This window comes from Gadus morhua, chromosome 11 (genome assembly GCF_902167405.1).
Source record: "Gadus morhua chromosome 11, gadMor3.0, whole genome shotgun sequence".
Taxonomy (NCBI): domain Eukaryota; kingdom Metazoa; phylum Chordata; class Actinopteri; order Gadiformes; family Gadidae; genus Gadus; species Gadus morhua.
Window position 1 is genome coordinate 12,870,077 of NC_044058.1, and position 14,808 is coordinate 12,884,884.

General features: G+C 42.4%; 2 protein-coding genes across 5 annotated transcripts; both read left to right on the forward strand.

The window, feature by feature from the left end:
• The first annotated feature begins 382 nt into the window (after positions 1 to 382).
• Positions 383 to 9,878, forward strand: znf576.1 (zinc finger protein 576, tandem duplicate 1). 3 transcript variants are annotated; one of them, XM_030371043.1, is made up of 10 exons: positions 383 to 478; positions 1,009 to 1,479; positions 1,952 to 2,473; positions 2,594 to 6,027; positions 6,140 to 6,335; positions 6,675 to 6,845; positions 7,105 to 7,197; positions 7,519 to 7,699; positions 7,861 to 8,050; positions 8,160 to 9,878. In XM_030371043.1, exons 2-10 carry the CDS (start codon positions 1,059 to 1,061, stop codon positions 9,456 to 9,458), a joined length of 6,507 nt encoding a protein of 2,168 aa, XP_030226903.1. In that variant the 5' UTR covers positions 383 to 478; positions 1,009 to 1,058; the 3' UTR covers positions 9,459 to 9,878. The 3 variants fall into 3 exon arrangements, with proteins under 3 accessions (XP_030226903.1, XP_030226904.1, XP_030226905.1); XM_030371044.1 differs by having other exon boundaries at positions 1,972 to 2,473; XM_030371045.1 differs by lacking the exons at positions 383 to 478; positions 1,009 to 1,479; positions 1,952 to 2,473; positions 2,594 to 6,027; positions 6,140 to 6,335 and adding an exon at positions 6,342 to 6,551.
• A 785-nt stretch (positions 9,879 to 10,663) lies between these two features.
• Positions 10,664 to 14,560, forward strand: znf576.2 (zinc finger protein 576, tandem duplicate 2). Of its 2 annotated transcripts, none has more exons than XM_030371082.1 (5): positions 10,664 to 10,768; positions 11,391 to 11,555; positions 11,658 to 11,773; positions 12,473 to 12,616; positions 12,762 to 14,560. In XM_030371082.1, the coding sequence occupies exons 2-5, from the start codon at positions 11,420 to 11,422 to the stop codon at positions 13,596 to 13,598; spliced, it is 1,233 nt and encodes a 410-aa protein (XP_030226942.1). In that variant the 5' UTR covers positions 10,664 to 10,768; positions 11,391 to 11,419; the 3' UTR covers positions 13,599 to 14,560. The 2 variants fall into 2 exon arrangements, with proteins under 2 accessions (XP_030226942.1, XP_030226941.1); XM_030371081.1 differs by lacking the exon at positions 10,664 to 10,768 and adding an exon at positions 10,777 to 10,965.
• Positions 14,561 to 14,808: the final 248 nt, after the last annotated feature.

Genomic DNA, 14,808 nt, shown 5'->3' on the forward strand with positions numbered 1-14,808 from the left:
GAATACTTATGAAATTAGTATATGTTTATAAAAACGTTCTTTGTGTAACACAATTAAGCAAGCGTGCGATGGGCCAATATGAGTTTGACAGCGCGTCGCACATGAATCATTGCATTTAAACAGCTTTTAGGAAACAGGTTCAAACAAAGCCTACGTTTGAGGTCTAGTCAATGTAGCCAAAATAAGTTGTAAGTAGGCTAGATGTATACGTTTTATAGGGTGGTCAGGTGTTGTTGGTTTTCGGTTCTGGTATATGATATATAGATAACTAGGTAAATAGATAGATATAGATGCAGAGAAATAGCGATAGATATGTATTATAGATAGATGTATGTGCGTGTAAAAAGGAAAGAAAAGAACTACAAGTTCCGCAAGCACTCGCTCGGATGAAGTGACGTCACGAGGCTCCAGCTGCCTGCTTGTGTTTGCTTTGTGCGAAACAAGAAGAAGAAGATGCTGGGCGGTCAAGCCCTTCCAGGTAGTGTTCTGCTTGCTTCTTCTAGCATTCATGCAGCCCACTTTATGTGGTCGTTGAAGCCAAATGATATATATGTGTATTCATTATAGGATTTTAAATCAGTAGTTAGCTAGCTACGATGTGTTGTCCACTTGAGAATGGTTGTGCCTTAACGTCAGTTAGCTGTATCAGCTAGGCTACAACCAGGTTTAAAATTATTGTTATTAGTGGGTGGCTTTAAACATGAAGCATTCTGGTGCTAGTTCCGATTCCACAATATCCAAAATGAAGGGCATATGTACCAATTTATCTCGGTCATAATACTGTATGACATGGTTGTCTTTTAAACCAAGTATCTGGTTTACTGCATTGTTAAGCTCATTCATTCCCTGACCCCAGCCGACGTAACGCAGTTACCCCTTTCTGGACCTATGCTGGCCAATATTTCAGCATGAATTTATGGGCAAATCCTAACGTATAGGTCCAGAAGTACCATACATTTCAAATGTTCTTTTACTCTGAATTTAGACTGTATCTGTAATACCTTACAGAGACCTGATATTTCCAACCGTCTTGCTGATAAAACGGGAGTTCAACAACCATGCAAAGTCTTACTCAGACCTTGAAGACTGGACCAGAAGAACCATTGTTACCACTGACAGAGTGTGATGCGATGATGCAACCTGGGGAAAGTGAAACACATGTTCAATTATTATCTGAAATAGTTAACCAGCCACCGCACAGTGTCGGAGTCACACAAGAAAATGAGAAGGAGACTCTGGAGGAGCCTGTAGGCGAACCCATGGTTGACTCTGAGGGGCGGGAAATAGACCCTTCTCTTAGCCCTGGTTCCCTCGAAGTAGCACCTGGACATAAACCTGCTTCAGCAAGTGATGTGGAAACGTTGGGAAAGATTAAGGAAGCAAATGATGGAAGAAGATATCTTTCATGCATGAAGAACAGAAGGAACCCTTTGCTGATGGAAATTCCTGAGTTAGACAGTTCTTCACTAATACTTGACTGTGAGTATTTCTTGTTGCAGGCACTTTTGCACTAAGCATATTAGAAAAACATTGGAAAATTCAATAATCACATTCTAATGATAATAGCTGCATATTAATTGGTTAATTTTTTTGTCTTTGCAATGTCCTACATTAATCAGTAATCAAAAGTTATGATATTTTAATGTGTGTATATATAAGCATAATGTTTATCTTTTTAATTCTCTATTTTAGGCTTTCTCCTTGAATGAAAGGGCAGATGATATTTTGATTAAATAACATTCAATCTAAATCAGATCATCAGCTTTAGGCCCAATTACATCATCAAAAATGTTTTTCCTCCTACTCACAAGTGCCGTCTGTCTATGACCCATATTATTGGTATAATTAACGGGTTAGGTCTCATGTTAAGGTTATTTGAATGGAAATACATAGAATAGTCTAACATTCTTTAAACCAGAAAATGTCTTTCTCATGTCCTGTCGGCTTCTAGCATCTCCACTCTCTCTGCAGTGCCGGCAGTGTCACATCATTTTCAACCACTACAAGTCAAAGGAGCGTCACCTTAGGAGCAACCATCCGCTGGAATACCAACAGTCTGCGCTGAAGAACACCCTGTTCACCTGTTACGTGTGTGACCACCACTTTGCTAACTCTACAGAGCTCATGACCCACCAGAAAGCTCACGTAGAGAAAAGACCTTACAAATGCCCAATATGTGGAGAGGCATTCTACAGGGTGTCAGAGCTCACTGGCCATAAGAAAATACATTTTGGGGAGGATGGTTATGCATGCACAACCTGTGGAAAGGCATGCAAAACACTTACGTTACTGAAGTACCACCAGCGGAAGCACACCGGGGAGAAGCCGTATGCGTGTAAGGAGTGCGGGAAGAGGTTCGGCTTTTCTAAGGACGTCCGGAAGCACATGGAGTCACACTTGCAAGGACAAGAGGGAGAGGATGGAACCATTCCACCTCCTAAAGCACCGGGCAAGAAGATAAATAGTAACACAGGTACTACATTATTACACTATTACATTTCCACAAATTCAAATATAGTGGATAAAGATAGATGTATGATACATTTACTTCATGGTGCGGTGAAAAAACAGTTCCTCTCTCTTTTCTCTATAGGTGTGTCTACAATAAAATACCCTTGTTCTCTATGCAAGGCTACTTTTAAGAGCATCAAAACCAGGTTATGCCACAATAAAAAGAAGCACAAGTTTTTACTTGACACGACCACTGATGCCCTCCCACCAAAGTATCCTGTAAAGCAAGGTGGGCCCATTATAACGCCAATCTCGATCAGTCAATCAACATTTCTCCAAGTAGAGCCTCTTCAACAAGTCAATGCTAACATTGACACTGAGCAAATTCGCAAACTTATAGAGTCCATGGAGAACGTGCAGAGGGTGAATCAGGTTGTGATCCTGGGTCAGGTTCCCCCTCATATCCCAACACAGGGCCTGCAGTTCCCGGCACCAGGAGCCCCAGTTTATTTGAATCCAACGCCCCCATCAATTGAACATTCCCAGACAGAGCATTCCAACTCTTTAGAAATGCACTTTGCAAGGGGCATGTGTAATTACATGGATCAAACTATTATATTAGAACCTATAACACCTCCAAATGAAGGGTTGGAATATCCTTCATTCCAGGAGCTGGTTTCAAAAAGACAGAGTGAGGTTGCTGACCTCAAACTAAAACCGGAGGAAACCCTCGTAATGGAACTGACTTCTGCCTTGTTACCAGTTGCAGACTTGGAAAAATCTGAGTCTAGTCATCAACTGGAAGTGCCATCATCATCACTAGTACTTGCCACAGAACTGGAGAAGAGTATGGATGAGACGGTTAATGATCAAGATGAAATAACCCCCCCTGGTCAGCTACTGGTGCCCACAGTTGAGCTGGATAAGACCCCTTTAGAGGCAGTTCAAGAGGATCTGATCAATGGCCCTTTACCCCAAAAAGACAAATCCACTCAACTTCCATATGAAACCCCAAACAATCCTGAAGGAGAGGTTGCTTCACAGATACCAAAGGAAAGCATTGAACAGGCCCATTCTGTGATGGAGAGTATGCCAGTAGAGGAGACACGAGAAACCCATTCTGTGATGGAGAGTTTGCCAGTAGAGGAGACACCTGAGCCCCATTCTTTGATGGAGAGCATGCCAGTAGAGGAGACCCAAGAACAAATTGAGAATGGTCAAAAAGGGGAGGAAACGCTAGAGCAGCCAACTGTAGAGAATATTTCTTCACAAGAACAGGTCCCATTACAATCAGAGACCAAGCAGGTGGATAGTACTTTAGACTCAACTGTTAATGTTATGTCGGCTCAAGAATTGGTTAAGGTGCGAAAACGAAGACCGGCCAGGACTTTTGTTTATGAAGAGTATATATATCAACAAATGGTGTCAACACGAAAGAGACATTTACATACTGGGGAGACATCTGCTAAACAGCAACCAACAAAGAAAAGCCCCCATGTGATAGAATTTGGTCCAAAAAACAAAGAGAAGAAAAATCAAAATCAGAGGAAACGATCACAGTCATGCCAGTCAACCAAAGAGGTAAAAACTGGAAGCAAGATGTTTTTCACAAATATGTCAGAGAAGCCGGTAGCTCCAAAAAAGAATGGAAGAAAATCCACCAGAAAACATGTGCATTTATCTTCTCCAGAGGATAAATTGTCTAACCCTGTTGAAAACATAGAGCAACAAGGTAAAGACAAAAAGACCAACAAATTGACCAAGAGAAAACAGGTGGTCACAGGCAACATAAGCAAAGAACAAAAAGATTCCCCAGCACTAAAAAAGAACAAGATCAAAAAGGTTCCTTCCCCCAAATTAATTGATTTGAACATTAAGGAAAAGTGCAAGAAAGTAACAAAAGAGACAGACCCTACCACCCAGAACACAGTGATAAACAAGGGCTCTATAAACGTCCCCGCTCAAGAAATAACCCCAGATCCTTTTCTTTTACTAAAGGGTCATAAACAACCCCAGCTGAAAGTTTACAAATTGGATCCTTCTAAGGCAGCAGGGCAGACGCAGGAGTACACTCAGAGTCAGGAGGGCAATGAGGATGCCAATATGCTCTTACCTGTTGTCAGGAAAAGGGCTGGCCGACCCAAAAAAAATCAGAAAGCCTTTTCACTGCTGTCTTCTCTAGTGGTAAACGATCCATCTCCCACGACAGCCCATAAGCCTAAGACCACCAGAAAACGCAAGTCATCTTTGAGGATTGAGACTGAGGGCGTGATAACGGCATCCAACTCCAAGCGGGCTTTAGAATGTAAAGACTGCGGAGAGAAGTTTAACAGTGTCTCCTCTCTTCAGGAACACAAGACAAGCATGCACATTGTGGAGAGCCCAGGCCTCACGTTTACAAATGGCAACTTATTCGAGGGGGTTTCCGGTTTAGTTCATCAACCTACAAATAAGGCTGATGGAGTTATTGGGGAAGTCAGTGGTCCCTCATACTGGGATATAGAAGCTGAGACGAGAGAAGTGGCTTCGGAAGACAAAGAGTGCACTGTGTCTTTCCCAGCCCTGAATCCATCACCTTCTTTGCCTATTACTGAGGCAGTTGAAGCTAGTGGATCTAAAGAAAAGACGCAAATTGCATTTGTTGCAGACATTACAGCTTTATTGGATGAAGCTCGGCAGCATAGAGAACCCTTGACTGGCACCCCTCTAGGTGTACTTGTTAATGGGTCTCCTCAGCTGAATGGCCCTGGGGCAGAAGGGTCTTTAGCATCTGATCTGGGGCTCCCAACAGGGCCGACCAGTGAAGGTGATGGCCTTATACGTCCTTTGCATTATGACTGCGGAACTGAAATGAAGATTACCGCAGAGGACGATGTGAAAGATGAAGTTCTTCTCGATGTAGATGTAGTCACAGTCGGGGAGCAGAATGAGATGGATCCACCAGACTTTTCCCAACCTCTTCTAATTGGAGATGGTAATCAGGAAGTGGTTGACCCTGATGTTTCCAGTATTCAGATTAACAATGAAAAGACGACTGAAATAACTTTTCACAGTTCTTCTTCATCCTCCACACATTCACTTGAGTTCAAGAAAGAACAGGACGTTGAAAGTGTGGTACAGAAAAGAGACAAATCTGTAGTGAGAGAAGTTGGAAGAGTGAGTAGCATAAGGGGGAGAGGAAGTGGAAGAAGGGAAGGTTCTAAAAGGGGTTTGATCTCAAGGAGAATAACAGACGGAGGCAATTTCTGCGGAAGAAAAGCTGATGAAGAACCGGATGAATGTCAGATCATTTTCCAAAAATGTCCACTTACTGCCGACTCTGAATTAAACAAGCAAGACGACACCCACTCTGTTCAGCGTTCTCACTCTACACTTCAGAGTCCACAATTGGAGCTCAACCAAGATATGCTCCCTGCTCTATGTGTGCCTCCTGTTTGTTCCTCATTGGTTGATAAACAGTCTGAATTTGGAGTACAGCAAGATAAAGAGACCGATCAGTCTGCTATAGTCATACCTGAGAGGTTCGTCACTTCCAGACGGATGGAGACTGCTGACAAGAAGAGATGCCATTTAGCGGTAGTTATCATTCAAACATTCACAATAAGATCAGCTATATTTAATTACACCAGCTTCAGTGGCATATTGTCTCTTAACTTTGAATACTTTTGTTATCTTTCTTTCTATTCAGCGTGTTCCTGGTATGGTGTTAGGCCAAGTCTTGGATTCCGAAGAGATCAAGGTTGAGGATGGTTCATCCAGTATAAGGCCTGATCTTGTCAAGCAGGGAAAACACCTTATTCTAAGGGATCCTCCCGCTTCAGAAGACAACGTGATTATCCAGTGGAACGTTGAACAAATGGATTCTGAAACCATTCCTGGTACAGGTAAATACATTCAAGTGTAAATATGTATGTTCCCACTTTATATAATATACCTTTTCTCTCTTTTAAGCATGTTTCTTAAGTATTATTTTGTAACATGTTTTGCGACATTACGCCACCCTAGACGATTATTTTCCCCTTCTGAACTGATATTGTTGCAACCTAATTGTGACCCGGAGAAAGAATGGTGGTGCTGATATAACCTGAAGATATCCACAGGTGCTTATCTCAAAATTAAGCCACGCCTCATTCTACAAAGCTGCATATAATATCTATGACAAATGACAAGACTTCTAAAGCACTAAGTTTCACTACTCAGAGAATGCAACATTTTAATTTCAGAGACCGAGAGCCAAGCCGGTAGTCTGGCTCCAGACGTCCATACCAAACAATGCATCTTCTACCCAGTAAAAGAAGAAGAGAGAGAGGTTTTGCTATGCCCATCTCAGAGAGAAGATGGTGTAATTGCTTTGGAGCTGTCGAGTGGTGCCAGAGTTGACCATCAGACAGAAGGTTTGTATTTGAATAATAATTGTGTGGATTTAATGGTCAATACTCCCTACCACTCGTGTCCCAAAATACTGGAGTAATAATGGAAGACTGCATACATAATTCACCATGCACAACACAGCTTATAGCATCAAATTGCAACAAAAATTGAATCAAAGAAAATAAGTACATTCTCTATTATTTTCAATACGATAGTCTAGAGATTGAAAAGATTACCATTTCCAGAATCATTTTTCTAACCCAGTTCTTTTTTTTGGAACAGATGAAGATAACTTTTCCAGTGGGGACCATCAAGAAACGCGATCTGAGGATGTCTCTTTGAGCACTAACCCCAATGATTCTAATACAGCAATAGGTATACGTTCATAAAATCACCATATGCTTTTATTTAAAAAGGCCTTTAATTGGGGATATTTTGGGGGTTTTACAGCTCAGTCTTAAAAAATGTTTACCAGTCTGGGTGGGGAACCATCGTAGTTGTCTCCTTAACCTCCGCTACCAATATAATCTATCTAATATAATCATGCCAAATGCCTATAGGTAAAATCAGCAAAACATCGACTTTAGCAAATTATGTGTTAATGGTGGTTTTAGTGAAGGAAAGACTGTTATGATGGTTTGATCAACCAGACCGGTATTGTCCTCTTTAAAACTACTTCTTAACCTTTCCTTTTAGCTCAGGGAGACATGGAAGAACCGGAAGATCGACATGTCTGTGATTTTCTCCTGCAAATTCCTGAAGAGGATGACTCTGATTTCGTTGAATACTGTGATCCCCTGCCTGCCCCAGAGGAACAAGCTGTGGCCTATTTGAACAGCCTTAAAAAGAGAAACCAGGTTCAGCTGAATGAAAAGAGGTACAGCACATTCATTTCATTATTGTATTCAAACTTCAATTCCAATGTTAAATCCATCCCATTTAGTAGGTGTTCTATTAAAGGCAATACTACAATCCTATTTTATTCATAGCGTCAGAGGTATTTCTCTAGTATTTCATCTTTCTTTCTCTTTTGCTCAGCCTTCCAACTTCTGAAATCAATCAAGAGGACATGAGGCAGCCAATTGATTTATTTTCCACCTACTTTGGGTGGGATACTTGGGGTGAAATTGCCCGGTGTACAAATTCACTGTCCAAAATGTTACACCTCGCCACTGCTAAGGAGGTTGCACAGTTTGTTGGGATCCACATCGCAATGGGAACTCTAAAGGTTAGTGACCATACCACTGTTCTTGCATGATTTGCTTCTCCTAATGTGTGGCTTTGTGTGCATTCTTTTTTTTTCTGAATTAATTCATATTCATACTTTCCTTTTCTAGTTTCCTAGTTTGAAGCTCTACTGGCAGGACCCAACTAAAGTGTCTCTGATCGCTGATGCCATGCCCCTTTCACGCTTCCTTCAGCTAGCACACAAGATAAAATTAGCCCTTCCTGAAAAGGACTTAACTGGCAAGTTGGCGACTCAACGGACAAGTAAAAGACAAGATGTACAACCAACAATTCAGAGTTGTAGTTCTAGTATTAGTAGTAGAAGCAGTAATAGTCACAGTTTTAGCAGTAATGATGAGGTCCAAAATAGCTCTAAGAGGCACAGAGACGAGGCAAGCAACCATGATAATGAGATGAACCCACTCTGGAGGCTCCAGACAATATTACATCGTTTCGACGCTGGATGCCAGCTGCTGAAACCAGAAGAGGAGTATGCGGTGGATCAGTTCCCAATTCCTTTGTCAACAGGGAAAGAAAATGACAATGTTTCTCTGAATTGCACTGTATTTATTGGAGTTGGTGGTCTGATAACAAAATTGAAACTTGGAGTAAATCTCTCAGACAAAGAGGATGCAGTAGAAAGAATGGCCCCGAGGGATAGTCTGGTATATCTTTGCAGGCAGGATCTCTCTACCCCTGCGATGCTGGAGCGATTATTAAATGCTGGTGTTCATGGTGCCGGCAGGGTTGGAGGAGCCATAGGACAAATGGGGGATGAGTTTATCAGTTCTGATGGTAGACTGAGGTTGCGCCGGTCCAAGGGGGGCTTTGTCCTTTCAACTGCCGGAAAGGAGGATCAAAACGTCTCAGAGCTCATTGAGAGCCTTGAGCGGTCCCAAATGTTGGTGTGTCTGAACAGAGATTTACATCACCTTTACCGAATCCCGCACACAGTCACCCGCTCAACTGGTTGGCCCCAAGGTGTGCTCTGGTTCCTGACAGATCTAGCCCTGGTCAATTCATGGCTTCTATACAGGCAGGGTCAGCGGACTGGGTCGGAACCCTTGACCCTTATGGCCTTCAGGCTGGAGGTCTCAAAGGCCTTGATTTTCTCTAGTGGCTTGGCCACCCAGGACTCCGTTCCCCCTCAGCCACCCTCTCAGAGCGCTTGTGTATTGACTGAAACCCCTAACCCTGATATGCGACAGGAGCGTTCCCTTCCGGATGCATCTATACGGTACGATGGTTCTGGCCACTGGCCGGAGCAGTTTGAGGTGGGAGAAGGTGGCAGGTGTCGCTTTGGAAACTGTAACAGAACATCTCAAGTGCTATGTCTTAAGTGTTGCGTCTTTCTTTGTATCTCACGTAATCACAACTGCTTCATGAAATTTCACAATCAACAGCGATGAGTTGATGAAAGGAATGATGTATTATACCTGATGTTTTCTTCCAATGAGCCCCATACTGTTAATTTTAAGATAGTGACTTGAATATGAAGTTGATTTAATGGGATATACCGTCTTAAATATGGATTGTGCCTTTTAGTGCCACCTCCTGGATTTGTGTGTAAAGTAAAATGTTTTGAATGGGCTTTAAGGTCCCAACAATTAGAAGGTTGAAAATGTGCTGTATATTGAGATACATTGGATAGAAATAAAATAAAATAAAAATTCAATATATTATTGTTCGTTAACGTGTTGAATTGGGCTTGTTTGGTTTGGTTATTTAAAATGGCCTATGCGATTCAAAAACAAGCTGGCTATACGTGTATGTATGCAGGTTTATGTTTAAAATCGTAAAGCAAAACAATTAAACCTTGGTCAAGAAGCTATCATTTTCTTTTTATACTTGTACGACAAATACTTTATTTTAGTTCAGTCTGTTCATTTATATTCCGAGAGGTTCATTTACACTTTCGAAGATTACGATATTCTTAGTTCCACAAATGTTCTGGGGTTACCGTTAAATGTGGTAACTTGAAATAAAATCAACAAAATTTAATCTCGCCATTATTATGAATTGTTTGAAATCTAACCTTCAGTGTGTTCAAAAGTGTAAACTGTTTCCAAACCGTCACGTGACCACTTAGGATCGTGGTGTTACGAATATATATTCAAAACATCCAAATGAGATTTTAATATTAATGGTTCAGCTTCTTAAGTCATTCAAATTAGGATGCCCCTTTGACAATATAGCCAGAAAACACTTGTACAATAATGCATGTAAAAATGTGTTTTTGAAAAAGTTTTCAGGGTCACGTGGTAAGAATGACCCATAGAACGTGAAAAACTAGAACATACCGTCGTCCATAGACTTGCATAAACGTAGATTTATTGGATATTGTTTTAAATTTGTATACCATTCCTTAACATAATTTAGCTATGGAAACCAAAAATGCCTCTTCGTTCGCAAGTCATTGTGATAATATTCATTTTTTCCTCTACATATAATTACAGAACACATGTGGCGAGTATTGTTTAACTCAATTCCAATTAATTATACGGCCTCCCGGTGTCATACGTACAGATTGTTTAAAACATCTATTTATTTTAATCAAAAATCACTTGTGTTTTGGGTAACAATATATCAAATACATAGGATTTTGGCAGCCATTTTAGTTGCACCAACGGAGCTTGTGGTGAGGAGCCAATCTATTCGTTCTAGTTCTGAGGCTGAACTCTCACAGTCCAACTGTCTGCCTTCAAACAAGCGGCTCGAGGTGAGCGGCCAATAGCACGATCTTTCTGCAAGGAATTAAGCGCCAAATATAGTCTTCTGAAAGTAGTTAGTGGCAATTCCTCATAGATTATATTTGTAGCCCAGAGCAAACTTTGTTTGGAAAATAGACCAGAGCAGCCTTATTTGATCTGCCAATGGTTTCGTTCGATAAGAGGCTACATGCTAACGATATGCTAGGTAGCGGAATGGCTAAGAAATTGCATGGATATGAAACGCAACCCTGTTGTCTATATTAACACAAACCGTATGCTTGAAAGATGTTTCATCATTCCGATTCAAACCTCCGTCGTGTTGTAAAAAGTTGCATTCAAGCTTTTAAATAGGGAATGCTAACATGCTAAAAATGAAGCTAGGGTAACTAGTTGTAGAGCATGCCACCTAACGGTGTCAACAATATTACATGCACGTATAATGTGTTTTAAAAAGCATAAATCATAGTGTTTCCTGTTATGTTATAAAGTGTAACCGATTTGTGCTAAGCTATTGAAAAAACTGGCAAGCTTTTGAAATGCATTCAGTCCTTTCACCCTGTAGGCTAACCTAGCATAACAACGGTGCACGTCTTTGGCACGTGAAATAATATTTTGCTTCATCTGATTCAGTACCCAGTTCACACTACCCAGTGCTCAATATGGATTCAGACATTTTGAACATAGAGGAGATCGTAATGGGACGGGGTCTGCCGGATCCAGCTCCGGAGGTTACACCTGCTAAGCCAGCAGAACCACATAAACCCATCTTCAAGCCGCCCCCTGCCCCTACAACTTGTGAGTGGTGTATTTGACCTACTGCTGGACGTTTACGTTTCTTTTCTTTTTCCTTATTCTTTATTTAACCCATCTTCACTAAACTGTTATTCTATGTTACAGACCAACATGATAACCTGCAGTGTTTTCAGTGCTTCATAACGTTCTGCAATGCTAAAGCAAAGGAACGCCACATGAAGAAAAGCCACCGTGAGGAGTACAAGCAACAGCTTCAGCAGGTAGGCGGCTGGATCCTTATACATATTAGGCCAAACAATTTTTTTGGGGTTATGCCATTTGGAAGATTAATCAACCTTTTGGTGAATGTCGTTCGTTGGCATCTTCTGTGACCCATAGATCTGGTTTGTCAGACTCCATCCTTTGGGTCACACAGGAATCCATTAGCAAACCTGGGTTGGGTAGAAAGTGAATGTGTTTTTCTTTACCTACTTTCCCGGATCGCAACCGGCTTCTGAAGATAGGCTACCCATCCGAATGCATGTTATTTTTTACACTTCAGGTTAGGTGGTTAATCTGAGTTTAAACACAATTTTTAATCCATTGAATATACTCCAAAGGTAGGTTTATGTTTTGGTTTACGATTGAACTCAAATAGGGTTGTTAGGCTGGCATCTTTCCTAGCCAACCATACAGATACTGCAGACATTGTTACCACAAACCAATGACAACAGCTGTGATGCCCATCAAGTTGTTTGGTTGATAAACGTTAACCGATGCAGACATTTTAGGAATATAATATGGATTTTTGTATGCGTATCACTTTGGTTAAACCAACTGTCACGTCTGCTTCAAACAGACATGCAGGCAGACCTGTAGCATACCTTCAGATGCCGGTTGCTACCCTCTGGAAAATACCCAAGTTGGAAAGAACTTGGGATGTTTAATGATGTTCAAAACATTTCTTGTGTTGACCCCAGGGAAATACATTGTTCACTTGCTACGTGTGCGACCGCAGCTTCCAGTCCTCTGAGGAGCTGACACAGCACCAGCCAACACACAGCAAGGAAGACAAGCCCTTCAAATGTGTTCACTGCAAGGAGAGCTTTCGAGTCTTTTCTGAGGTTGGTTTTGTGTTGAATGTGGCCTGACATTTTTTTTCAAGTAATTGTAGGGAACTAAAACTTGAGCCTTATTTTTGGCATTTATTATATTGATATAATACTTTTCTCCTTTCAACTGCTGATTTTGTCTGATTTTGTTTCCCAGCTCACAACCCACAGACGGAACATGTGTCCAGAAAGGCAGTTTGTGTGCAAGGATTGTAACGAGACCTTCCGCAGCCCCGCCTTGCTGCGCACCCACCGCCTGGCTCAGCACCCCCGCCTGGACACGGAGGCCGGCGAGCAGACGGAGGACCCCACAAAGACGCATCGCTGTGGGAGGTGCAGCCAGGGCTTCGAGACAGAGTCGGAGCTGCTAGTCCACCAGGAGAAGTACTCAGCGGGCCAGCACTGCAACGGCAACGCAGCCGCACTCAAGAAGCGCGGACGGCCTCCAAAGACGGAGAACCAAGCAGCCGCAGAGAAGAAGCTGAAGCGGGTGAAGGAAGAGGGCGAGGCTACAGAGGAAACGGGGAAGGGCAGCAGCACCGCAGAGTCTGGCGCAGCTCCGGCCGAGGCAAAGCCCAAAGTAGCTGGGGCGAAGCGGGGCCGTCCTCCCAAGGCGGCGGCGGCTGCGGCGGCGGTGGCGGGCGAGGACCAGACGACTGCCACAGAGGAGGCGCCGGCCGAGGAGGAGAAGAAAGCATCCGCGACCCCGCGTGAGCATCCCTGTCCCGAGTGTGAGCTCACTTTCCCCGCCCTGGCCCCGCTCCGCGCCCACAAGAAGGAGAAGCACACCCCGAGGAAAGCCCACCCCTGCGAGGAGTGTGAGGAGAGTTTTGCCCGTCCTGAACAGCTAGAAGCCCACAAGTCTCGGGCCCACACAGAGGGCCGCTTCTCCTGTCCTACTTGTGGGAAGAGCTTCGGCCGCGAGCGCACCATGAAGGCCCACCAGAAGACCCATTCGGATGAGAACGCCGCGAGCCAAAGTGAAAAGAGATAAATAAGGGACGGGAGCGCTTTTCGTAAAAAAGTTAAGAGGGATTGTTGTTATCCTCTGTATTTTAGTCAGTCAGGGATATATATTTTTTTTAGCATAGGGAATCTGATTCTGAGAAGAGGATGTTTTTAGATGTACTTGGAGTGTTTGTTTTTTTTGTTCAGCATTTTGACATAATTGTCCCATTAGCTAGAGTTTGCATTGAGGTCTTTCACCAACTCCCCAGCTGGTCTTTCTGGATGCAGCCATGGACTATGTTAAAGTGACGGTATACTAATTGAACACATTGAGGTTAGGGTTCTGAGTTTTTACATCATGTGCGTATTTGCGTATTTCCAATATAATCGAAAAAGTTGGACTTCATTACCCTTACTCCTAACCCAACCGTAGGCCCAATTTTTTAACTCAAGATTTTCCTAATTTAAAAAAATGTATGTGAATGGGCTTTTTTTTTGTGTGTGTGTGTGTGTGTGTGTGTGTGTGTGTGTGTGTGTGTGTGTGTGTGTGTGTGTGTGTGTGTGTGTGTGTGTGTGTGTGTGTGTGTGTGTGTGTGTGTGTGTGTGTGTGTGTGTGTGTGTGTGTGTGTGTGTGTGTGTGATGACTTCTAAATTGACGGAAGTGTGTTGCTTCATTTGATTTTTGAGGTTATGAATTGCATATTTCGGGTTGTTTCCCCATCATAATTTAGTTTGTATTGTTTTTTTTGGTCCTGAGTTCATTATGAGTTAAATTTTGGTTTTGGACAAATGTTAAATGAAAAATGTTGAGTTGTCTAATGTTAATGTCTTTTTTTTTAATCTATTATACTTCTATGTATTGTCTAATGAATGCAAAACATGGATCTATGATGCCATAGAGTCCTTTTGAAGAGCTGCAAATCAAGTGTTCTTACGGTGACTGGCTTGTTCTCCCCCAATGCGACTAATAAAACGTAAGGTTATCCCACAGGGATGCTTCAGAAAGTACTTTGCCTTGTGTTGTTTCACTGCCCTTGAGTCACTTTTATGATGGATCCCTATTTTGCAGACTTCCTATTAAGTTAATAATTGAAGTCCCCCTTACCAAAGTGACAACAGGGGTCTACGGCTCATGCAAGTCAACAATGACACTAGCCAATGAGAGACGTCGTAGTCGGCAGGTCAAGCCATCTGTCTGCTCTGTTGGCGCAAGTTCGCAACGCTGATATAAAAGGTTTTAGGTAAGAGTGCGTGTC